General features: G+C 33.1%; 2 protein-coding genes across 4 annotated transcripts; one reads left to right on the forward strand and one right to left on the reverse strand.

Annotated features, from left to right (window-relative positions):
- Positions 1-3,679: 3,679 nt before the first annotated feature.
- LOC136230243 (mitotic spindle checkpoint protein MAD2) lies at positions 3,680-5,502 on the forward strand. The gene is made up of 7 exons (XM_066019251.1): positions 3,680-3,969; positions 4,077-4,092; positions 4,194-4,324; positions 4,460-4,580; positions 4,823-4,926; positions 5,014-5,135; positions 5,228-5,502. The coding sequence occupies exons 1-7, from the start codon at positions 3,897-3,899 to the stop codon at positions 5,282-5,284; spliced, it is 624 nt and encodes a 207-aa protein (XP_065875323.1). The 5' UTR covers positions 3,680-3,896; the 3' UTR covers positions 5,285-5,502.
- A 2,124-nt stretch (positions 5,503-7,626) lies between these two features.
- On the reverse strand, positions 7,627-13,624 carry LOC136229376 (trihelix transcription factor GT-1-like). 3 transcript variants are annotated; one of them, XM_066018122.1, is made up of 5 exons: positions 12,770-13,624; positions 10,861-10,899; positions 8,460-8,606; positions 8,113-8,337; positions 7,627-7,993 (listed from the first exon to the last, which is right to left on the reverse strand). In XM_066018122.1, the coding sequence occupies exons 1-5, from the start codon at positions 13,359-13,361 to the stop codon at positions 7,827-7,829; spliced, it is 1,170 nt and encodes a 389-aa protein (XP_065874194.1). In that variant the 5' UTR covers positions 13,362-13,624; the 3' UTR covers positions 7,627-7,826. The 3 variants fall into 3 exon arrangements, with proteins under 3 accessions (XP_065874194.1, XP_065874192.1, XP_065874193.1); XM_066018120.1 differs by having other exon boundaries at positions 7,627-8,029; positions 12,770-13,623; XM_066018121.1 differs by having other exon boundaries at positions 7,627-8,029; positions 8,460-8,591; positions 12,770-13,622.
- Positions 13,625-24,299: the final 10,675 nt, after the last annotated feature.

Below are 24,299 nucleotides of genomic sequence, written 5' to 3' on the forward strand. Positions count from 1 at the left end.
AGGAAGATAGTAAAATCAATTTGAGTTCCAACTTGATTGGAGTGGTACAGTAATTGATTGGATCTGCCTCCTATCTATCCATATCCATGTCAACATAGAAATTCTCATATATTCCCTTGCCTCTTCCTAAAAGAAAATGTCTTTGGAGATTTTTATCATTAATTGAAATGATAAATACCAAATTTAAGGAAAATTACAAAACCAGGCTAAATACCAGGTCATTTATATATTTAGACCAATTATTCGATTCATTACTTATCTAGACTATTTATTTGTGACTTTCCTAAAATACTCCAAACTTTTCATCTTCTCCCTTTTTTCTATCGGTTTCATCGTTCCAGATAATCCTCTCTTTTTAAGGTACCTTTTGAGGTGAGTTAATCATTTGTTTATATAGTATCAGAGTCATGGTTCAATATGCTTTACTAATATTAGTGTCACGTACCAAATGAATTACGCATGAGGGAGACGTGTTAAACATTACATATTGCTAAATTGGAAAGCTATATGACTTATATGAGGCAATCCTTTTCCTTTAAGATACATTTTGGGGTTAGTTGGGCAAACCCTGAACGTTAGGGTTAAATCTGGCATGTATCCCTGTTAGGGGCAAAAAAATATTCTTCAATTTTGTAAATAAAAGCTTAATATAAAAAAATAATATAAAGTTCATTTAGACATAATAATAATATAATAAAAATAAATTCAGAATATAAAAAAAAGGAAAAACAAATTCAACTTCTAACTTTTAATATTAAGGAGCATCAAAAACCTATTTTCAGAGATCAAAACGAGGAAATATTGCTTTAACTTTGTACTCATCGAGACAAGCCAAAGAGTATTGAAGCCAACCAGAATTGTATTGAGGGAGTTATATTCAATCAAAAATGATTGTTTATAAATGAAAAACCAATTCATATGTTTCAGCATCACGTTGCCCCTTAAAGTCCTATTTTTTCGGAGCACCACATGTAAGAATTTGGTTACAGCAACATAGAAACGAAGATATGGATTACTCATGGAGTTTGAACGGAGTATTGAGTGAAATATAATTTTTTTTGAAAATGACAAATATCACTAATTTTCAGCAACTGGAATTGCTGCTATTTTTTTTTTGGCATTTTTTCAACCATTTTCCCCACACTCAAACCACGTTCTTTTAACCCAAATCTACAAGTTAAAGTTATGATTTTCATCTATAAATAGAGCTTCAAACTTCATTCAATCCCTCCAATCAACTCCAACAGAAAAAACTCAATTCAAATTTTTCTCCCAAATCATTTGATTCAAAACTCTTCTTTGCAGCTAATAATTTTGTTTTTCCAAGCTTTAATCTCCATCTCACCACCAAATGAATTGGGCATGAGGAGTGTGTTAAACATCACATATTGCTAAATTGGAAAATTATATGACTCGTTAAATATCTGAGGCGATCATACGATAATAAGAAACAATACATTAAAGGGCGTGTTAAACATCACTCTCCTTTGCAACATACGACAATGAGAAACAGTCACACGTTACTCTTTATATATTAGTTAATATCTTATGTTTTTAGTTCTTAAAACTTTCTGTAAATGTAGTTACTTGATGGATTCAATGTCCTTAGTCGCACGTCACACTTTCGAGAAACTTATAATGACTCTCTTTCTCTTGACTAGAAAACCGAGATGTCCCTTTAGTCGTTGGTAGTGAGGGAGAATTTGTGGTCTTAGCCCTTAATCCATTGGGTTTTTAGATTTTGTAAAGGATTTGTTCGTTATTTCTAAATGTTACAAAATATGCATTCATTTTATTTTATTCGTATTCCTATTAAATGCACTAACATGCTTATACCTCTTATATGTATCCCATTTCCCGTTAAAAAATTGTGATAATTTATTTTCAGCGTTTACTTATATTTTAATGTTTATTGTATGAGCATTCTCACAAATAAAAGAACTAAAACAAGTAATATGAATAGTGAAGGTGTTTTAAAAAAGAAGATGTTAAAATTAATAAGTTGTATCCACAGGTTTAGAATATCAGTTTTAATAGTCGATTTACTCGGCTAATTTTTTGGTTAGCTGGGCGGGGGCTCTGTCAAATTGTATACAAAACTTAATAAGGTGAAAAGAGTCCATTTTGAGCACTAGTAAAAGTGATGTCTTATTAGAACAATACGTCAAAATGAATCCAACTCTCGTGTTTATTTGCCCGTGTTTTGATCTATCAATGCATCGTCCTTAAACCGCTTTGTTTTCTCATTTTTTCCATTTTGTACATTTTCACCTTTTTTTTGTTTTTCCATTTTTTTTCGTTTTCTACATTTTCAAGTTTCTTTTTCGTTTTTCATGTTATCTGTTTTTCTGCTTTCTATTTTTTTCATTTATTATAATACATTTAGTTGAAATTAAAAATTATTAATTAATAAAACATTATATACTTTAAATTTAGTGATAGAAAATATATTCTTAAATCATAAATATTAGAAATTATTTACCAGTGTCGTAATTAAACACAAAAAAAATATTTTATTTTTTAATATTTTTTTTCTTTGCCTGAAATTTTAAAAACATTAATTAAGTATTATTTTCAGTCATAATTACAAAAGCTTTCCAGAACTTTGTATCAAATAGATAAATTAACTTTTACAAATAAGTATTTTATGCTCTCTTGGGCTCACTTCTGGATTTGTTTTTAATGGGCTGGGTTGGCCAAGTTTAGAAGCCCAATTTGTCCAAATCCAGCATATGATATTTATGAATCATTACCATAGTATATCAATTTAATAGTGTTGCCAAATATTATTAAAAAAAAAAAATTATCTACAGTAAGAATATTATTACATGTTTATACATAGAGGCGGACCGATACTATAGTTCGGATGGGCCTTAATTTCCCTAACCAGTCCAAAAATACATTTTAGTATAGTGGACGAAGGATTTTAACCTCTTCAAAATCTCAGTAACCCTCTTTAAAAATTTGGTCTCCATTATAATTTTATCCAGCATTTGTCTCTGCTTCTATAAGCGTTATTAATTAAAAAATATACATTGTTTTTTCTTTTTTTTTTTTTTGAAATCTTTGAATTTGTTTTTTTAATGAGGTATGAATACTTGTGTTGGTGATTTTCTATATGGTAAACGTAATGTTCCTTTTTAAATTTGTTTGATAATTTTTCCAATAAAAGTAATATTATTCTATTAAAGAAAAAAATAAAAAGGAATATAACCGCATAAATTTGATGCTAAATAAAAGAGGCGTGATGGAAACACATAAATTTTAAAGTAAACAAATAAATGTAGTTTTTGCCATTTGCAAATAGATCTCCAGAATTTAAAACTGTACAAACAAAAGTCTGTGATAAACATCGTTAACAAATGAGAAATTTTTCGTTTTTTTTTTATAATACCATCTGAAAACAACTTAAAAATCCGGAAAAAAAAATCAATAGCATTTACCACAAATTCTTATTTATAAAATTTAAAATTTCGTGATCTGTTTACAAATGTCAAAAATCACCGAAGTTTTTTTTTTTATATTTAACCTTAATTTTTTATTTGTCAATTTGATCATTTTCTTACCAAAAAAAAGAATTCACAGGCTAAACGACATGCCGTATAGGAACGCTTTATTGGATTTTGAAAGAGAACCGCTCCAATTTTCCTACCGTTAAAGGCGCATTTTAAAATGTTACCGTTTGGCGGCCACCTGAATGGAACAAAAACTAGCCGTTGCGTTTGCTCTCTGAGTTATTTTCTCGAACCCTAAAATCTATTTCTCAATCCCTAATTTGATTGAACCGAAAACATCCCATTTGCTTCTCTAAGTTGCTTCACGAAATTAAAACAATCCGATTTTCTTCTTTCCGATTCTTGATTTTCTCCAGCAGATCACAGTAGTAAGAATCTGCCATGGCTTCCAAAACAGCTGCTAAGGATATCATCACTTTGCGCGGCTCAGCAGCGATTGTCAGCGAGTTCTTTGGTATGCATCGCTCTTTTCACAGTTCATGTTTTCATGATTTTTCTTTAATGAGGGTTCGGAGAAAGGATCTGATCTTTTTTCTGTGTTTTCTCTTTAATCCTTTTCAGGTTATGCAGCAAACAGGTAAAATCCCCCTTCCTCTTCTTCTTCTTGTTCTTCTTCCATTTTTTTTCATTTTTGGGGGGTTTTGAGACGAATAATTGATAGGTGATTTTGTTGTTCAGTATATTATATAATCGTGGGGTTTATCCAGAAGAGAGTTTTGTGAAGGTGAAGAAATATGGACTTCCAATGTTGCTTACTCAAAATGAAGGTGTCAAATCCTTTATTGCCAACCTAACCGCTCAGTTATCAGGTGAGATTTTCCCTTTTTTTATTCCTCTAACTATTGTTTGGTTGGTAAGAAAATGTTATAATAGAAAGAAAGAATCAATTTCCCCCAATTTAACTTGATTATGAAATTGTTTGTTCTTGTATTCATTCTATAAAGAATGGCTTGAATCTGGAAAGCTACAAAGAATTGTTCTTGTGATAATGAGTAAAGCCACCAATGAGGTCTTTGAGAGATGGAATTTCAGCATTGAGACGGACAGTGAAGTTGTCGAAAAGGGGTAATGTTCGAAATTAACAGTTTGCACTTGTATATTATGTTGCACGGATTAGCATTTAAATGATTCGTATCTTCTTTTCATTTCCATTACCGTTTCCTAGCTAATTTTTCTTAAAAATAACATTTCCCCGTATCTGTTTCCATTTCGTTTCCCATTTCCCTTTCCGTGCAACATAGCTTGTATACTATCTCTGAAGCTTCCTAGGTTTGATTGATGATTTGATTTTGGGGCATGGTTTTCAGGGTGTCAAGGGAAAAGAGTGACAAGGAAATAATGAGAGAGATACAGGCGATTATGCGTCAGATAGCGTCGAGCATTACTTACTTGCCATGCCTGGATGAAGCTTGTAAGAATTGATAAAAAAAAATAGAATGAATCTTTTGTTGAATCATTTGGTTGTGTTTATAATTGATTAGATGGGGTGTTGTTTCAGGTGTTTTTGATGTGTTAGTGTATACTGATAAAGATCTAGCTGTACCTTTCACTTGGGTTGAGAGTGATCCTAAATTGATTGACAATCCACAAATGGTGAAATTGCATTCTTTTGATACCAAGGTACACATGAAATCAACAACAATAGCGTTCATTTCTGACACGACAACACGATTTACATGTGATTTTGAATTGTTTAATTGGGTTTGGTGCAGATACACAAGGTTGACACTCTGGTTTCATACAAGAATGATGAATGGGATGAAGAGTAGAGCAGATTTATCTTACCCTTGGTTATTGTGAATCTTTTATTCACATTTTGTAGTAGAAACTGGTGCTAAAACTGGATTCTCATTGTTCTGTTTTCTTGGTTGTTCAGAATGGAAATGAAAAAAAAAAGGCCTATCTTTGTTGTTACCTATTGCATAGTCCTTGTTCTTTTGAACATTATCTAATAAAAGCAAATATAATTACCCTTGTTGACTATTAACTATGAGTATTTACATCTATTAAAATAATTGTACATGAATATAGTCATATTGTGTATAGATAATTAGGGTTAGTTGTTACCTAATTCTTAAGCTTATGTTATTTGTTACCTAATTCTTAAGCTTGATTTAAGCTTGTAATGTGTGGCACCAAATCCAAATTCCATCCCGCTCTTGCAGTTTTGAACATTAAATTGCATATCTCTATTACCTTGGAAATTGAGAATATCTACTATGCGACATGGGCTGAACTTTATAAGATTCATTGCAAATCCCACCGTGTTATTGATCACATACCGAGACCGAATACCATGGTGTGGCCAATGTGGTCTCTGAATCATGTTGGCTGCATAATCTTCGACTCGAGTTTCAGTGTCCCATTTCGAAAGTCACGTTGGTTTATTGTGATAATGTCAGTGCCATTTACCTCTCCGGGAATCTATAAAGGGGGATTATCTTTGTAATCACACTATGTAATAATGGGGAAAGACTTACTCTATTATGTCATGGGAAGCATTGTAATAGCCATTGTCGGTAGGACTAGACTTGGTATAAGAAACACTATAGGGGAGTGACCTTGTCACACTGGACAGTTACTCGATTGTCGGCAGTCTACCATCTCTAGTAGTTGCCAGTACAATACCAAAGTATCAAATATATTGAGATGGATACACTTTGTACGAGAAAAGGTGGCTCGCGGTCAGGTGCGTGTGTTAATATTATATCTTTTGCGTTATAAGATCACCAATATTTTCACCTAGGGCTTGCCATCGGTTTTGTTGATGATTTCCAGGACAATCTCAGCGTCCGACCTCCTCCTGCTTTCGATTGAGGGAGTGTATTAGAATAATCGTACATAAATATAATCATATTGTATATAAATAGTTACTTTTAGTTGTTACCTAATTCTTAGACTTATGTTATTTGTTACCTAATTCTTAGGCTTTATTTAAACTTGTAATATGTATATATAGGAAACACTATAACATCTCACTTTTGTCATCTCACCATTCTTTCTTTGTTGCTCTCTTCCTTCTAGAACAAACTTGTGATATTTTAAGTTTTGGATCAATCCCAAAGTTCGTGTTGGTTCGAATGTTGCATTTGCGCGCTGGTTGCCACTAAAATCAATTTTCTATCAGTAAAGTTTGATTATGATATCCATATAACTACTATGATCAGATTTAGGTAAAAAGTTAAAGTTGAATCAATTTTTATCAGTAAAGTTCGATTATAATATCAATATAACTACTATGATCAAATTTAGGTAAAAAGTTAAAGTTGTGGTGAGATTTCTCGTTTGGAGGGAATAAAAGCACGAGTAGATTAGCTTAGTAAGTCCAAAGTTTTACTTACGAGCTCATAAATTTTCTATCACTTGATGGTACGAAAACGAAAAAAAAAAAAAAAAAAAACTTCAGTGTGACAATAAATATACACAAATGTAAATAGCTGAAGCAACATGTCACCTTAAAACTTTTTGTATTTCCAGATATTATATCTGCCTATGGGCCAGACTCAGGCCAGGTCCACTGGGCTTTCATGTAAAAATACTCCATCCAAGCCCAGCTCATTATTAATTTAAAGAGGCTCAGACCAAGATAGACTCGGATTTAAAAATTAAATCTCAAACCCAACCCATATAAACCCACCTAAAAATATATATATAATTTTTAATTATAAAAAATAAAATTTATACTTAAAATCAAATTTTTAATATACAAATTAATAATTAATACTAAGAATGGTCAAACTGGACCAGCCTGTGCTATTTTTATCAATCCCAAGTCTGTCCAAAAAATAAACAGGCTTTAACGAATTTGGACCTATAATCAATTTTCATTGTCCAAACCATGCTCAAGGAACACAGGCCTAAACGGACCGAACAGATACCCAAATCCGTGGACAGGTCTACCAATAATACATAAATGCAAAACTTTGGAAACCATTTTTCTTTTAACAATTCGACAACTTTAGATAAGAAAACGCTCTTAGTTCAATTCGGTAGAACGTTGGTCTCATAGGTTCAAATCCTACAAAGCATGATTCTCTAGTCAAAATTTATTCTGAATTTGAGCTCCTCTTTTCTTTAATCTGCAGGAGGTAAAAATATTCTATACCCATCAAACTCCTTTAGGCATGTCCAATAATGAACTCCAAGATCAAGTAACAAAATCTGGAACAATAGTAGCATTTATATTTACATTGGACAGGCTATAACATAAACTCCATTACTCTATACACATTTGTCTGGTAAACCTCCACACTGATGTGCAATTTTAGACAAAATGAATTTCAATAATACGAGAGACCACCGAATATATTCTCAACTCACGCCACGATATATAGCCCCAGGTCGAAGATCATCCATGTTATCAACATTTCTATACCCATCAAACTCCCTTAAGCATGTCCACCCCCGGCGTGTCAGAAAATCCCGGTAGTCTTCTTCTGTGTAGAATATTTTTTCCTCAGTATGTACTGGTATGTGGTCTGCATCATCATATAAACACACTTTGATGGCTAGTCCTGAAAAAGTAAGACAAACATTTCTTTCCATTTTGATTTAATACAAAAACATCACTAAATTGAAGTATGCAGGCATAGATTACCTTCGTCGATTTGAAGATTGTAATTTCCCACAGGCATGTCTCGGTCTAGACTTCGTACTACCTGGTCTTCGTCCTCCAGCCAAAATGCACGTTTTGTTCTTAATCTGAAAGCTGACTTGATTGCTTCCCTGATTGCATCTGAAGTGCCGTCGATACCAATCCTTCGTGTATAATCCCCGAACTTGACGGTTATCACTTTCCCTCCGAAGGGCTGACTGTCACCACCTAAGATTGGCAGAAGTGTGATGACAAAATAAGCAAACAGACGATCTTGCTGGAGCTAAATTGTCGCAAAACGTAGAAAAGAAATAATTCAGAGCCAGCTTAGACTCTAATTCGCAATTTACCGTTTCCAGGAGTCTCCCTCCAGTTCCATGGAGGAACACTACTAGCTGCAACTGCTTCAGCTGCGGTGATGGCGAGGGGATGTCCGTCATGATCCAGACGTCTTTCAAGGTTGAGTGACGGCCTGCCACTGGCTGCACACCAAGGAACTTCAACGAGGGAAATGCTTATCTCCTTAAGATAAAATTAATAGGGAAAAAAGTGCATAAAGCACACAAAAGAAGACAAATGTAGCAAACGGATCCTGAAAGAGTTCATGAAGACAAAACTATTGTTCTGCAAAACATTATTCACTAAGAAACTTTGAAATATTCTAATGAGATTGAGAAAACAACCTAGTAAGAAAAATATGGGATTAGAGCTCTATTTGGCTCCTATGGTATCCAAAAATTCTCATAGGTGACATTTAAAAATGGCACAATTTTTAACACGTGTATTGCATTTTTTTTTTCCATATAGACTTAATATGTGGATAAATAAGGAAAAAAAATATTAAGTCTATATGGAAAAAAATAAATAAAACAATTGTCATGTGTATATGTAACGTGTCAAAAGTTCCATTAACTTTTCATCCTGGGTTAAATGTCACATATAGGAAGAATACACCAGGGGACAAATGTTACAAAATGATATACAATGGTCAAAAGACAAAATTTTGGATACCACATGGACGGAATAAACCTTTATGCCAAAAATATAAATAAATAATTACCAAGTAAATAAAGGATTTAGAACAAATGAAGATGAGACAATGACACAAACATTTATGGAGAAACAAATAACATCAAATTCGTTTGACAGATTCCGCGTATTGCACTATACAGTTTTGACAAACATTGGTTACAGATATAAATAGCTAAAGCGGCATAATTTGAAACTTTGTTTCACAACTACTACTTAAATATATGTTGCTCTTTTTTTCACAAATATGTTGCTCTAAAAATGACATATTTTGACAAATAGGGAATTGTTATTCGGCCAACCGGCCAATAAACAATATGCATTATAATATACTTTTCTTTTAACAACATGCCCATATCTTATCATAAAACTTTTAGATTATAGATTATGGATTATAGAACATAGTATTCAAAACAATAATAGAAAAGGCATGATATGCCATAATTTATTGGAAGCAGCCAAGACTCACAAAGTCGAGGAAGATTTCCAAAGGGTGTGTTTTTTAGGGGCTCTACTCACGGCAAAAAAAAAAAAAAAAACCTCAAACTTGATCTTAATTTAGAAGTTAACAACTGATAACTAAGGAAAAAAGTCAATAGATTGCTAATGGTATAACACATTATCAGTTATTCTTTTTAACATATCGAACAGTCACTGGGATGTGCATATGCATATGTTTTTCTCTTCAATATATTACAAATCAATTATCCTTAATTCAGAGTACTTATATTCAGTGTTCAAGGACAAGGCCGCCTGGACTACCTAGGCCCTCAAAATCGAGAATCCTCCGATTTTCCCTGTCTAAGCCCCCCTTGGCCGTTTTTTGGCTGCATAGGGGTCGCCTGGACGGCGATCAAAACAAAAAATCCTTTTTCTCATTATTATTTTGATTTTTTTGCTTTATTATAATTCACTTCGGAACATTGTCACGTGATTTTTGGTGAATTGTATTTATTATTTTCGGATATTTTTGTTTAATTGCGTTATCTACTTGTTTCCATAATATGATTGAAGACTTTAAGGACACTATTTCATAGTTTTCGGTTAATTATATTACTTATGATCATTACTTTTTACTTGTTTCGGTTGTTTCAATGACATTGTTGTTGAAATGTTTTTTCAAATGTTTTTAAGGATATATGTTACAAATATACATGTTTGTTTATATTAAATCATTTTATATTATTATTTTTAGATAGTATAATACATATTTTAATCACATTTATATAAGAAAATAGAAAAATACAATTCCGATCAATCCCCATGACCCTGTTCGCGGGACTAGCTCCTAGCGTTTTTTACAACCTTAGTTATAATATTATCCGCAGAAAACAATATGATTACTCATTGATTTACCATTTCTAGATTAGGGCTAATTAAGCTAAACCGTCACACTTTAAAACCAAGATCAAAAGATAAATAAAGTGCAAAAACCATATTACAATGCCCTTAGTCCAAACCTAACAGACAAATTTTGAAAAAGAAATGCCTCTAGGTAAATTTTAGCAAAGAATCAATTATAGCAAATCATAGGTGATGAAAATGGATTTAATTGAGCAGCAAAACAACCCGAAACACGAACTACAATGATTTGAAGTCTGGCAATTTTCAGCAATGAATATATGGTAGCCAATCAGAGGTGATGAAAATGAAGTTTTAATCAGCAACAAAAGAAACATGACGTATAAACGCAATTATTAGAAGTCAGTAACAATGTCGTACCTTCAACTGGTCCGAAAGTTATATTAGTATCGTCGAAGCCTGGCCAAGTCAACAGAAGTTACAATTAATACCAGAAAAGGTTTACGGAAAAGAATTACCATAATAAAGTGCCACACTAGTAAAATCATGTTCAAATACGCAACGATAATGTTTCCCATGAATGCATCAATCACTAAATCCAGTAACTTGGACATGCTAATGAAATGAATCAAGCACGAATCCCCTCGTGATATACCAATTCAGCCAAACATGTAGCTTAATCATTTTGCAGAATCATGGAACATATCCAAGCACGTTGATTAAACTTTCACTTGAGACATCATAGCATACGTCTTTAATTGTCTGACTGTTGTAAATTAGCATCACATCTTACTCATATCCATTATTTATGAAGCAAATTATGCCTGGTATACATCATTGCGTTCTTTATCATAAAGATAGGTAAGAATGTATTCACTCTTGGCCTCAGTATCAGTTTTTTCAAGGTTATAAATCCCCCATCCGTGGCAACTAAACAACATGTATAAGGCCATAACCATCCTTGTATGATCAGCATAAAATCAGTTCAATACAGCATAGGATGATTAAAAAAAACACTGAATTTCAATATTCAAAATGCAAACAGAGTTACTTTAACCGCCAAATACTTCTCTTGAGAACTGTTCACCTATGTTGCACGGAAACGGAAACGGATACTGGGAAACGTAATTTTTGAAAAACATAGGAAACGGAAACATGGGGGAAATGTGTAAATATTAAAAATATAGGGGCATATTTATAAATATCAAAAATATAATAATACATTAAAAAAACAAGATTGAAGAACAAGAGGAAGAAAGTCCAAGCTCAATCGAGATTCAAGAGACAAAGATTATAGGAAAAAGAAATATGGTTAAGTTCTTTAAATTGAAAGATACAAGGAAGGAATTATCTCTCACTTTTGAAGTTTCAATTTTCCTAATCTTAGATTGAATACGAATTGCAAAGTAGAAAGTTTGAATTTCCAGAATTTTAATCCAAATAGGTAGGGAAAACCGTTTAAAAATTGAGAGACGCGTTTCATATTTTGGTTAATTACGGAAACGTGTCCGGAAACGTTTGTATCAGTTTCCGAGAGTTTCAGTTTCCCACATCTGCTGGAAACGTTTGCATGTCATGAAGAGTTTCCGTGCTTCATAGCTGTTCACAGACCTTAGATCAGCAATCTAAGCTGTGCTTTCACAATCATATAAGTTGTATTGCAAACCAAATCTTACTTAGTTTCTTACATCATAATTAACCCCATAAGTTCCAAAATATCTATTGCAATCTGTTGCACCGAAACTCTTCTTCACTAGTATTTCAGTGTTTCGTGTCCGTTTCTGTTTCAGATTACTAGCTAAATTTTCTTAGAAACAATGTTTCACGGTGTCCTTTTCCGTTTCAATTTCCGTTCCGTGCAACATAGATTGCAATCAAATGACCAAATTTTTTGGATCTAACAACCCTTTCTACCAAATGTCAAGAATTTCCCAGCTGGAGCTAAAATTGCCCTTTTGGCAGCTCCCTCAAAAATATAATCCCCTATTCTAATGATTTGATCCTCTGTCACGAGTACAACATTACATCAGTCTAATTTCAAGCAGATTCATTACATGAAAACTTTTTTAAGTTCTAAAAGAAGTTAGGTTAGCACATGTGCTCTCAAAGGGCCCCAAAAAATTCCAATCTTTAGGATACACCCAAAAACAGAAAATTCCCACAAAAATAGCCAAATGCTAACTTTTATTCCCATCCCAGGTAATCCTTTCTCTGGTGAGGGGAAAAAAATGGAAGACTAGTTCAACTAAAATCAGTAACAAATTAACAATCAAATCTCACAACCAATTGAACTCTGGAAAACACAGACCAAAGTAAAATCCCTAATTACCTTTTTCAGCAAATTGCATGTAGGAATCAACTTTAGAAGTGGGGGTAGGACTCTTATACTGGACATTTTTGTTTCTCTCTCTCAGAATCTCATCAATTTCTTTATAATAAGACATTTTAGCGGATCCACTTCCCCGTTCCTGATGTCTAGCCTTCTTGAACTCCTTCAATAAGTTCCTCCACTTGTCTGTGCACATAGTAGGAGATCGATCGAAACCCTTTTCCCTCATTTTAGAAGATATTTGATCCCACAGATGTTTGTTTGACTTAGAAGTATTGAACAGACCATCCATTTCTCGCCGAAGACCGATTAGATTACGAGTTTCATCTTGTACCCATGTCTCGGCTCTTTTTTTGGGAGCTTTGACTTCATGGTTATCTTCTCCACTGCTCTCTCCAAGAACCATCTGCTGCTGAGGCGGCTGCTGCTGCTGCTGTTGCTGGTGAGTAGTTAGTGGGTTATGTAAATGGTGCTGATGAGGTCCTAAATCGCCATTAGTGGATACAACTTCGATAATCATGTTGTCTCTACTCGGTGCTGCTACTTCTTCTTTGTAGAAATCAAGAGGGCGAGGCTTCTCGGATAGGTACATGATTCAATTTGGGGGTTTTTGGATTTGGGTTTAGTTTAGAGTGAGGAGGGAGTGAGGAATTTCAGGAAGAGAAGCCATTGAAAGTGAGGATTGAATAGGAATTGGGGGTTTGGGAAGACGGTGAGTTTTGGATATTTTAATGGGTTTTTATCGCAGAGTGAGAGAGAAGGGTGCGTGAAGTAAAAGCTTTGGGGGCTTTGTCGATGATTAGAGGAGGAGGAAGAAGAGATGATAGAATTGAAATAGACTGAAAGACTTGTCTCTTTCTCTCTCTTCCGTTGGCTTGGCTCTTTCTATTAACTCTTTTTTATTTTTTTTATTTCTTTTTCATTTTTTAAAGGTAATATTTTCAATTTATTTATGGATTGATTGGATTGGGGTTTAGAAGGGTTAATAAGGAAAGAGTTAGTAAGGGTTGATAGAAACTCTTGTTTGGAAGGGGGACGGGTTAGTAAGGGTTTTTACAAACCCATGTCTGAAACACAGAAAAAAATTAAAATGGTAGGGTAATGGAGGAGTTTTGAAGGGTTTTTTTTTAAGAAATTTCATCTAATTTTCAACCCTCCAATTCGGTGGGTTTTGAAGGGTTAGAAATTACTCTTCCTTCTCCTTCTTTACCTTTCCCTACCTACCATTCTCTAACCTTTCCTACCCTTCATCCAATGAAGCCCTTAAGAAATGAATTTATTTGATACACAGATGAGTACGGTTCGGTACAAATTTTGAGATTGGAAAATCTCCATAATTGTATCAGATAAAATCAACAATACAATTTTAAAAAAAAAAAGAGTCAATGATTCAATTCAATTTTGAACCTTTTTCTCGGATATTTGGTCTAGTTTTGGAATCTTGGAAGAATTTGAAAATCTTCATAATTGTATCTAATTAAGTCAGCAGTACAATTCGGTTTGGTCCTACATAAAAAGTCAAAGGTTCAATCAAATTGTAAATCTTTTTATTTGGATATTCGGTCCGGTTCAAGAATCTCCAAGATCCACGATTAGTCTAATCTCCATTGATATAAAAGAATGATTAAATAGAAATTCTAAAAATCTTGAAATAGTGTCGATCTCAAAAGTTGTCAAAACTTAATATATTATTTTAAAATATAATATTTTATTTTCTCTTACATCAACGTCACTTTTGATAAAAAAAAATTAAAAATATTCCAATACTAAGTAACTTTAAAAATTACCATTATAGTTCCACAAATCATTATTTTATATATAATTTATTTTAATTATAATATTGTCACGTTGAATAATATAATATTTTAAGACTTAATACATATTTATACACTCCAACTTGACACGTTTTGCCTTTGAGCACTTACTTTTATTTTTAGGTGTTATTTCTTCTCCTTTGATCTACTTCTTTGTTCTTTCTTCTTCTTCAATCCACTTATTTTTAGGTGTTATTTTATGCTTAGTGAATTCTTATGTATGTGTGAAAAATTAGAACTATCTTAATTTATAATTCCATGAAATCAGTAATATTTATATCAATTTTTCTCAAAAGTGTGGCACCAAAAGCAATGGTTCTTCAAAAGCTGGAGAGAAAATTGTTGGGTGTGGATTGGGATCTTATTATATAAATATTGGAAAAAGAAATGAATTCAATTCAATTAAAGTAAATTGGGAAAAAGCAGAATTAGGAAGAATATATTTTTCTTTCACTCTACCGCCAATCAAAACATTAAACACTATGATCTTAACCATTATTGTCGATACCAGCAAAATTCAAGCTTTTCCATAGCTGCATCGGCTGAAGCAGACAAGAAAAAGGGACAACGTCGAATCCGATGAGGGAAATGAAATAAATTTCTTCCTTTTTCATAATTTTTCCCTTTTTTTTCAAAACCCCATTTGAAATTTTTTATAAATTGAAAGGTAATATATATATATATATATATATATATGGTTTATGGTTTATAATTTTCATGCGCCCACAAAAAATAATGTACACTTGTTATTCCATATGAGCTTGTTAATCTGCCAACTCATTAATTAAGGGTGTTAGAGTTACAAAAATGTCAAGTTAAGGTGTGAGATGGGTTATTCAGAAGGTTTGGGGTGCCAAAAGGCAAAAGGAGTCAAGTTTAAGGGTGAATTTGTGTATTAAGCCAATATTATAATGTTTAATTGTATTTTTTATTAAATAAGATAGCAAAGATGCCAAATAGGTGCCAAACTGTGGTAACATTGTCATAAAAAAAAAAAATAAGCAACCCTTGTCTCTCTAATGCAATGCACTCTTCTAAACATCCTCACCTAACCCAACACTCTTCTAAGCACGTCTCATTGGAAATGCTCTTAGTTTGAGGGTTGTTGACTACAAAGCCTCTTTATCTCAAAGTTATATCTAATGCCTTTGCAATCATCTAGAATCTTCAACGGAGCTTTTGTGTGTTTGAACATGGAATATGGAGATTTATGATTGAGTTCCAAATCAAAAACGATAGGGAGAATATTCTAAAGGAGGGCTCTGACATTATGATTGTTGTATGGTGATTAGACCTGGGCATGCGTCGGTGAGCCCGCCCAGGCCCATTTAGCCGGGCTTGGACATATGAAAATGTTGTCAGGCCCGGCCCGATCCAAACCCATATAAACCAGCCAAAAACTGGGCAGGCTTAGGCTTTACGAATTTTACACCAGGCCGATCCGACCGGATATACTATATATATAATTATTTTTTTTAATCAATAAATTATAAATTTATAATATACTTTAATTGTATTTTTAATTGTAATAAATTATAATATATTTTAATTGTACTTTTTTTAATATATAGATGGGCTTGGACGGGCGGACTTGGGATTCATATCTTAGGTCCGAGCTCAGCCCGAGCCCGACTAAATTTCTTACGGGCTGGGCTCGGGCTCGTCACACTTTATTAAAAGCCCGACAGGTCCGGCCCGAGCCCGGCCCATGTCCATATCTAATGGTGGTCGTTGCATCCTTAATTGGAAAACGAACAAATATCATCTATTAATTTTGACTAATGTGACTTTTGGATTCGATTATATGATATTCTTTTATCTTTTACAATACACAAATAAACACGAATCCTTTTGCAGAATCATGGAAATTAAATGAATCAGGCGCGAATCACTTTGTAGGTATCATCCTTGAACATGTAAATGAAATAAATCAATCATGAATCACTTTACAGAATCATGGAACATATCCAAGCACATTAATTAAACTTTCACTCGAGACATCACATCATATGTCTTTAATTGCCTAACTGCCGTAAATTAGAAACCATAGCTTACTTGTATCCATTATTTTTGAAGCAATATTATGCTTGGTATATATCGCTACTTTTTTTTATCATAAATATAATTAATAGTGTATTCACTATTGGCCCCCATATCAGTTTTTCAAGGTTATAGTAGCATATTGATTAAATCATCCACCCATGCAGAATGATAATCAACATAAAATCAATTCAATCAATACAACATATATTGATTCAAAGAACTATAAATTTCAATATTCAAAATGAAAATAAAGTAAATTTAACTACCAAATACTTCTCTTGAGAACTGTAATATCAATTTGATTTCAACTTCATCAAAGTTCCAATTTATTTAAGAAATGAATTTCATAAATTGGTATTTTATTAAAATTGTAATCAATTTTTAATCAACTTTTTTACATATATCCGATGTAGCATCTCTAGTGGTATAAAATGACTAATTAGAAAATTCTAAAATTTTCTAACCAATCTCCATCCGTTGAAATGTACTAAATAATATGAGTGGTTAAGAATTGGCGAGTTGCCAATCTGTTGAGTTTCATTCAGAATGGATGAAATCATTCGGGTGGAGAGATAAGTGGGCATCACAGATTAGGCGTGATTGATGCGTAAACTATATGTGGTCAAAATTATACGTTAAATGTTGGGTTCAAATGTAAATAAAGATTGACATATGGGGCCAATGTTTTAAATGGTTTTCTCTATCCTCCTCCCAATGGTTAGATTGAGATTTATACTATATATTTTAATGCTTTGTAAATTAAATGCATTTAGGTTTTATACAGCGAAATCAATCTAAATTTGAGAGATTTGTTGCTAATTCATATGGGTGGCTAGAAAAACTGAGGTGACATTTCTAGCCACTCCAGCCATTAGAAATGCTTTTAGAACATTTCTAGTAGCGTGTTGAAGTGACCAATTATCAATTTTAAAAAATTATCGACAATCTATTATCGTCATAATTTATAGTATTTATAGTATTTAATTACTAGTTATTTTGTACTATTTTAATAAATTTTAATAATGGTTTTTGTATATTTTCTTCATTTTATATATATAAGCCACTTTGTGTGTTTTCTAGGCACTTTTGCAAGGTTTTCGGCACAAATAACCAAGTCGGGGCTTAAGGCGACAACTCGGGAGTAAAAGGGACCAGTAGAAAGGAGTTTTAGTGACACCCAGCGTGCACCTCGTCGCGGATGGGTGCTGTAAGATAAAAGTCCAATTGTTCACATTATGACAAATTTGACACATTTTTTGTATTTTCAACGTATCTCCCTCATACGGACTCGGATTGAGGCGATTCAAAATGCATTGGAACGCTAAGAGAAAGATGAACAATTGACTAACAATAATCATCTCCAAATTTGAAGTGTATCAGGCCTAGAAAATTATCCAAAGTTGATGAACATGTTGGAGCCTATGATTCATTTCCCAACTTTACACATTTCAACTCCTAAATTGTCAAAGTCTTCCACCACCCTCTCTTAAAGGCTGAATTTAGAAGATTATGGAGTGGGAGGCTATAAAGAGACTTGGTATTTGGAATTATGTGTGTCATTTTACTATAAAATGAGACATTGGGTGTCATTTGAAGATACACCAAGCTTAGGCTTAATTCTTCCCCCCTCTATGTTAGTTTGTTGATTCTTCTCTTCAAGAATCATTTATATTTTCTTTTGTAAGTGTTTTTATTGTGCTCAAGTTGTTGTTTGTGCAAGAGTCCATCCAATAAAAGTAAGTTTAAAGTTACCGAAGAAGTTCGTTCGGCAATCGTCATTGAGTCGCCTCAAACAAAACTAATATCAGTTCATGTGTGTTAGCCAAACCTAAAATAACACATGCATATTTCATTAATATTATCATTCTTTTATAAATTGAAAACTAAAAAGTAGAGTGAAATAAATCAGAGAAATACATTAAGCAAAGCAAGATGGGAAGCAAAAATGTTGGAACTGATTTTTAATTTTCCAACCTCAAATTTTAATTTAAGAACCAAAACTAAAAGAAAGTTTGGAGATACTCTCAAAATTAAAAATAATTTATAGGACAAAATTAACTTTGCCTTGAATGAGTTATTGATGGGGAATGGTGGAGCAAATAAATACACTGCGAAATACAACTGAATGATGTCTATTGATGTCCATATATATTTTATTTAAAGAAGTCTCTAAATTAGCAATAAAGAAATAAAAATAGGCATCAAATAAAATAAATAATAAGATGGTAGAGTGATAAAGGATGAAAGCTGTTTTTATGACAAACTTAGCTGATTTCTTCTCGAAAAAACTTTTCTCTATTATCGATAGTTTCAAAGAAGAGTCCCTTGCCAGAGCCTCTCAGTGTTGTGATGTCCATCTCGTGGGATGGAGCAGGCCAAGAGAGGGGGTTGTGAAGCTGAATACTGATGGTTCCTGCCTCAGTAACGGTAAGATTGCGGCTGGAGGTGTGCTTAGAGATGCAGGGAGCGCCTGGCTTTCTGGGTTCTCCCAGAATTTAGGGTTGGGTTCTTCCTTTTCTGCGGAGCTCTGGGCTATTCTTACTGGAATCAATCTTGCTAAAAGACTGGGTGTTAAGAGGCTCTCTGTGGAGTCTGATAATTTGGAAGCAATCAAAATGATTTCTGAGAATCATTCTATGGGTCTTAACAGTCGCAACCTCATCAAAGCTATTAAAAGGCTTTGCTCCTCCTTTGAGTTCGTAGAGTTCAGACACATTTTTAGAGAGCAGAATCGTGTTGTTGATCACTTTGGCGACGGCGGGCCATGAAGGGACGTTAGGCGTTACTACCCTTCCTGTTTCCCCTAATTTCATCTCTCCTCTTCTCTTAGAAGATAAGATTGGGGTTAGCTTCCCTAGGCTAATTCCTGGGTAGTTTGTTGTTGTTCGTTTTTCTTTTCCTTTTCTACCAAAAAAAAAAATAAAGGATGAAAGCTCAAATGGGTAACCTAGAAAGTAGGTGTGGATCAATACTGTGTAGAGGGGTAAAATTGGTTTAATGAGTCAACATGTCATTGTCCTTGTCATTGTATCCTTATCAACAAGAAAATTAATATTATACCTTTAATTAAGTTTTTTTTTTTATAAATAGATAAAAATTAATTATTGGATGCGATTAATAGAAAGATGATAAAGTATTTTAGCTAAAATTAATTATATTTCTTCATTATTGTGTCTAAACATTAAAAAATAAATATTTCGGAACATTAAACTTACCTTACTTGACTTCGACTATTCGTTACTTTAGAAAGTGGGCAATTCCTTGTCCCTGGCCTGACAGAGTTAGTTTTTGACTCCTTAATTCATGTCTATTCGGAAAGTAGAAAAGTCCGTCTTCATGTCTATTGGATCCATCTTTCTAAATTAATTGAATTAGTTTACGTAAAGACAAATAAGCTAGAAAATAACTCAACAAAGAATCCACTTTCTTTGCTTTGGTTCTTTCTTTTATGTCATTTCTCGGTGTATTACCACCAAATCGGATATCGTGATCTTGGATCCATGTACTTGAGAAACCTCCACCACAAGGTCCTACTCATCCTTCACCACCTCCACCACATTTTTAAAACCAATGATCTCCTCTTCCTCAAGATACAATTTTATGTTCATGGACTGCTACTCTTCGATGCTTTTCCTATGTTGCAACTTCAATTTGTTTCAATGTTGTTTGGTAACTATTATTGATCTACAAGAATGCGATAATTAAGCCTGAAAAGACAATTACACGAATATTAATTGATGTTTTAAAAAATATACCCATATTTAATTTGTTTTTTTATTTTACAAATACATAAAAATTAATTATTAGATGCAATTAATATAAGGGTAACAAAGTTCGTGGTAATTACTTTTTTTTGTAAACCTTTTTTCATCTTTTGTAAATTGTCGCATTTTTCATTCTTCCAATATCCAGAGATATCTTGACAGAGAATGTGATATCTCTATTATTTTAATTTGTCTTACACGAGTGATAGAAACATACATTACAGTTAGATGTGCTTTCTTTCTTAAATATTTAGGTTTAGTATTAGATTTTTTTGTTGATGTTTTGTATTTCTATTTTCACGTGCAATTCCTATTTAATATATCTAAGTGTTTGAGGAATTTAAATTTTGATCATAATATTGATGCTGCTGAAATTGTTATATCCATTGGAATAACAAGGGAGGTGCAGTTGGCTATTAGTGTGGATTAATTTTTAGATATTCATTTATGATTTGAAAACTTCTATGAATTGAGACACAAACTTCTATTGAATCAAAGGTAACAAAGTCCTTTAGTGAAAATTAATTATATTTCTTAATTATTTTGCTTTAACTTTAAAAAAATATATATTTCGGGACAGATAGTAGTATTTTAATATCAGAAATTTCATTAATCTTTCCCTACTTTACTATTCAAGCTCATTTTCTCAGAGTTTCTATTGTTGTTTCTTTCTCTATTTTCTCTGCCTAGTCATAGAAATTAGACGTCGTTGAAACCAATGATTTACTCTTCCTCATGCACCACCACAAAAGTCCTCCTCCACCACCTCTACAAAACTAAGTGGCACCTTAATGTTTGACATTTTAATTCAATTCATGTACATTGATTATCAAATACACATTCTTTCTATATATATGGAGTATACTGTTTGTGTTTGGTAGAGAAACACAGTATGATGTTTGTTACAGAAAATAAACACGGTTCATGTATGGACCCGGAAACAATATTCAAGTGAGTCTTATTATTTATGAAAATAATTGTTTTACTAGCTATCCGACATTTTATACAAGTTTTATACTATCATTTTCTTCCTACAAGTTTTATAATATCATTTTATACAAGTTTTATACTATCATTTTCTTCCTCAACATTTTCATCTTCTTCTTCACTTTGAATAGATCTGTATAAAATGATTCTGTTCATGAGTATTATATATACTATCGTTTTCTTCCTAAAAAGAATTTAGAGAATGAACATGAACTCAACCTCTTCTCCTTCTTCTTCACTTTGAGTAGATCTGCAGAAACATTCATAAAATTATTCTGTTCATTAAGCTAATTGCAAATTGTTTAGTACAGGTACATCAAAAACTTGATGGGACTTTCTATTAGAGAAGATGCTTGCTATTCTAAATATATTCTCATTCCCCCGCCTTTCCAAACTTTCAATAATATGGCGTATGATATATGGGGAGAGCCAAATTTTGTTGAGAATTTTTCTGGGTTGCGACAATTTAGCGAAAGCAATAAATCTCAAAGCACAAGCAATATATTGCTAAGGAAAAATGATAGCTTAAAACTTAAGGCAATTTTATTTAATTTATGAGGTAGAGGTGTACAAGAGGGTGTTCTCTAGAAACCTTCTAGAGTTATAATGAGATAAAAACAAAAATAGTAGCACTCAGGTGTTTCCCGAAAATATCCCGAACTAATTATCTTACTATTTTGTCTCTCCCCAAAACAATTGGATTACCCTCTCTCAATTAGAAAGCAAATACATAATACAAGATGTATTATGTAATTTATCCTCACTCTCAATATTCTCCCCTCACCACCTGCTCTAAAATTGAGCATTTCTTGACTTATATAATAAGCTAATGAGCTTGCTCCATTAATTGTGTCAGCAATTGCTGGCACAATTAATTCTTTTTCATTGACCATAGAATTTCGGTGGTCAATTTTAATAAAAAAAAATTATTAAAAAATTACAAAAACAATTCATTATTACTACAAATTATAAAAATAGTCCCTTATTAATTGGGACTTCACAATAATTTCTTTTTTTATTTAATTGTTTTAAATTAATAGTTAATTTTTTTTCAACAATCTTCCCCTTAACTATTAATTTAAAACTTTCTTTTTTTCATTTTTTTTTATATATATGATGTACTTTACCATCATCACCTTGTAAACGGAGCACTTCTCTCCGCATCGATTTGTTGATGCACTTCTCATCAACCTTCAACTATTAGAGCAGTTCTTTCCAAATTAAGCAAATTCTTCTTCGTCGACATGCTGTGCCAAATTGACACTTTCTTCTTTCTTGTTTCTGCAATTTCGTTGCACGTGCCCAAACTTCTTGCACTTGAAACATTTAGGTTTTCCTTTTTGCCAACAGTCCTTCTCATCATTACCATGCTTTGAACCTTGGGCAATGAAAACTCCCTCAACTGCTTCCTCATTTTTTTCCATTTCTCATTGCTCTTCTTTGTTCTTGAGCTTGCAAAGAATTAATTAATTCGGATAAGGGTAATTAACTTATATCTCTTGAATCTTCAAGAGATGAAAGTTTTGCCTCAAACCTTTCAGGCAAGCTCACGAACAGTTTTTCAACAACTCTGCTATCAGGCAGATCTTCCCCCATTAGCCAGATTTTGTTCACGACCGCCATCAACCTGTCATAATACTCATGTATCGGCTCATTTTCTTTTATTTTTAGAGTCTCAAAATCTCTTTTGAAATTCAAAACTTGCATCCTCTTTGTTCGTTCATTGTCTTCATAAAGTTCTTTCAACTTTTCCCAAGCTTCATTTCCTGTTTCACAAGTCATAATTCTCGTGAAAATTGACTCTGAGACAGCACCATGAATGATAGATAAAGCTCTTGGAGCTTTCAATGATTCCTCTTCATGAGCCCTTATTTGATTTAGAGTTGGATTGTCTCCATGAGGTGTTACCTCCTTAGATTCAAGAGGTAATTACACCATTAGTCATGTATTAGATATATTTTATAAGGGAAAATTACAAAACTAGGTCAAATGGGAGGCCCATTTACATATTTAACCCATTTACTCAACCTATTACATATCTAGACTCATTTTGTGTGACTTTCCAAAAATACCCCCAATATTTACGCGCGGCTCGCCCCATCCCGTCTGACTTCGCATATTCCATACTATGCGAAGTCTGCGAAGTAAATGTTTGGGTTTGCTTGATGAATTTAGTTCGCATATGCGAAGCCTGAATGTGTTTTGAAGCTAATTCGCGAAGTAGTATATAACAAAAAAGGGCAAACAACAACGGATTCTAACATTCAAATCATAACATTATCAAAATTTACAAAAAGATTGCCACAATAACAACATTCAAATCATAACATTATCAAAATTTACAACAAGATTGCCACAATAACTAATCTGGTACCAATTTTGAAACGAAGATTACTCATCCGCTTTAAAATTGGCACCGGATTAAGTTAGGTCCACTTTGAAGATTGGCACCATAGGATGGACGTGTCCCATGGTGCACCCCGAGATTGACACAATCTCTCCTAACGAATCATTTCAGGAGTGAATGTGTCAATCTTGGGGATGTTCATCCCTATACAGGAAGGAAAATCATCTTCCCTGCAGCCCAGTACGCCGCCTTCCAGAAAGGGATGTTACGTATTCAACCATCTACAGAAAAAATTAACCGTGTTAGTTATGAAAAAGGACGATTTTGGATTCGCGAAATGAAAATTAGCGAAGCATGCGAATGTAAATGTGCATGGGAAGAGGTGATTTTACTTCGCATAACGATTCTTTCGCGAAGTCTGCGAGGTCTGAAATGTGACTATCTACGTCGCATATCGATGCTTTCGTGAAGTCTGCGAGGTCTGAAACGTAAGGATCTATTCGCAGACTTCGCGAACTAATAGATTCGCGAGGTAGATCCATACATTTCAGACTCTTTCTCTTCGCAGAACGTCG

Source organism: Euphorbia lathyris, chromosome 5 (assembly GCF_963576675.1).
Source record: "Euphorbia lathyris chromosome 5, ddEupLath1.1, whole genome shotgun sequence".
NCBI classification, from domain to species: Eukaryota; Viridiplantae; Streptophyta; class Magnoliopsida; order Malpighiales; family Euphorbiaceae; genus Euphorbia; species Euphorbia lathyris.

What these genes read in the sequence shown, in the direction of transcription:
- LOC136230243 (XM_066019251.1), top strand. Translation starts at nt 3,897, where the DNA reads ATGGCTTCCAAAACAGCTGCTAAGGATATCATCACTTTGCGCGGCTCA. An exon ending in CCTAACCGCTCAGTTATCAG is followed by an intron (nt 4,325 to 4,459) that starts GTGAGATTTTCC and finishes CATTCTATAAAG; the next exon opens with AATGGCTTGAATCTGGAAAG. An exon ending in GCCATGCCTGGATGAAGCTT is followed by an intron (nt 4,927 to 5,013) that starts GTAAGAATTGAT and finishes GTGTTGTTTCAG; the next exon opens with GTGTTTTTGATGTGTTAGTG.
- LOC136229376 (XM_066018120.1), bottom strand. Translation starts at nt 13,361, where the DNA reads ATGTACCTATCCGAGAAGCCTCGCCCTCTTGATTTCTACAAAGAAGAA. An exon ending in GAGGGAGACTCCTGGAAACG is followed by an intron (nt 8,338 to 8,459) that starts GTAAATTGCGAA and finishes TGCCAATCTTAG; the next exon opens with GTGGTGACAGTCAGCCCTTC. An exon ending in CAATCTTCAAATCGACGAAG is followed by an intron (nt 8,030 to 8,112) that starts GTAATCTATGCC and finishes TTACTTTTTCAG; the next exon opens with GACTAGCCATCAAAGTGTGT.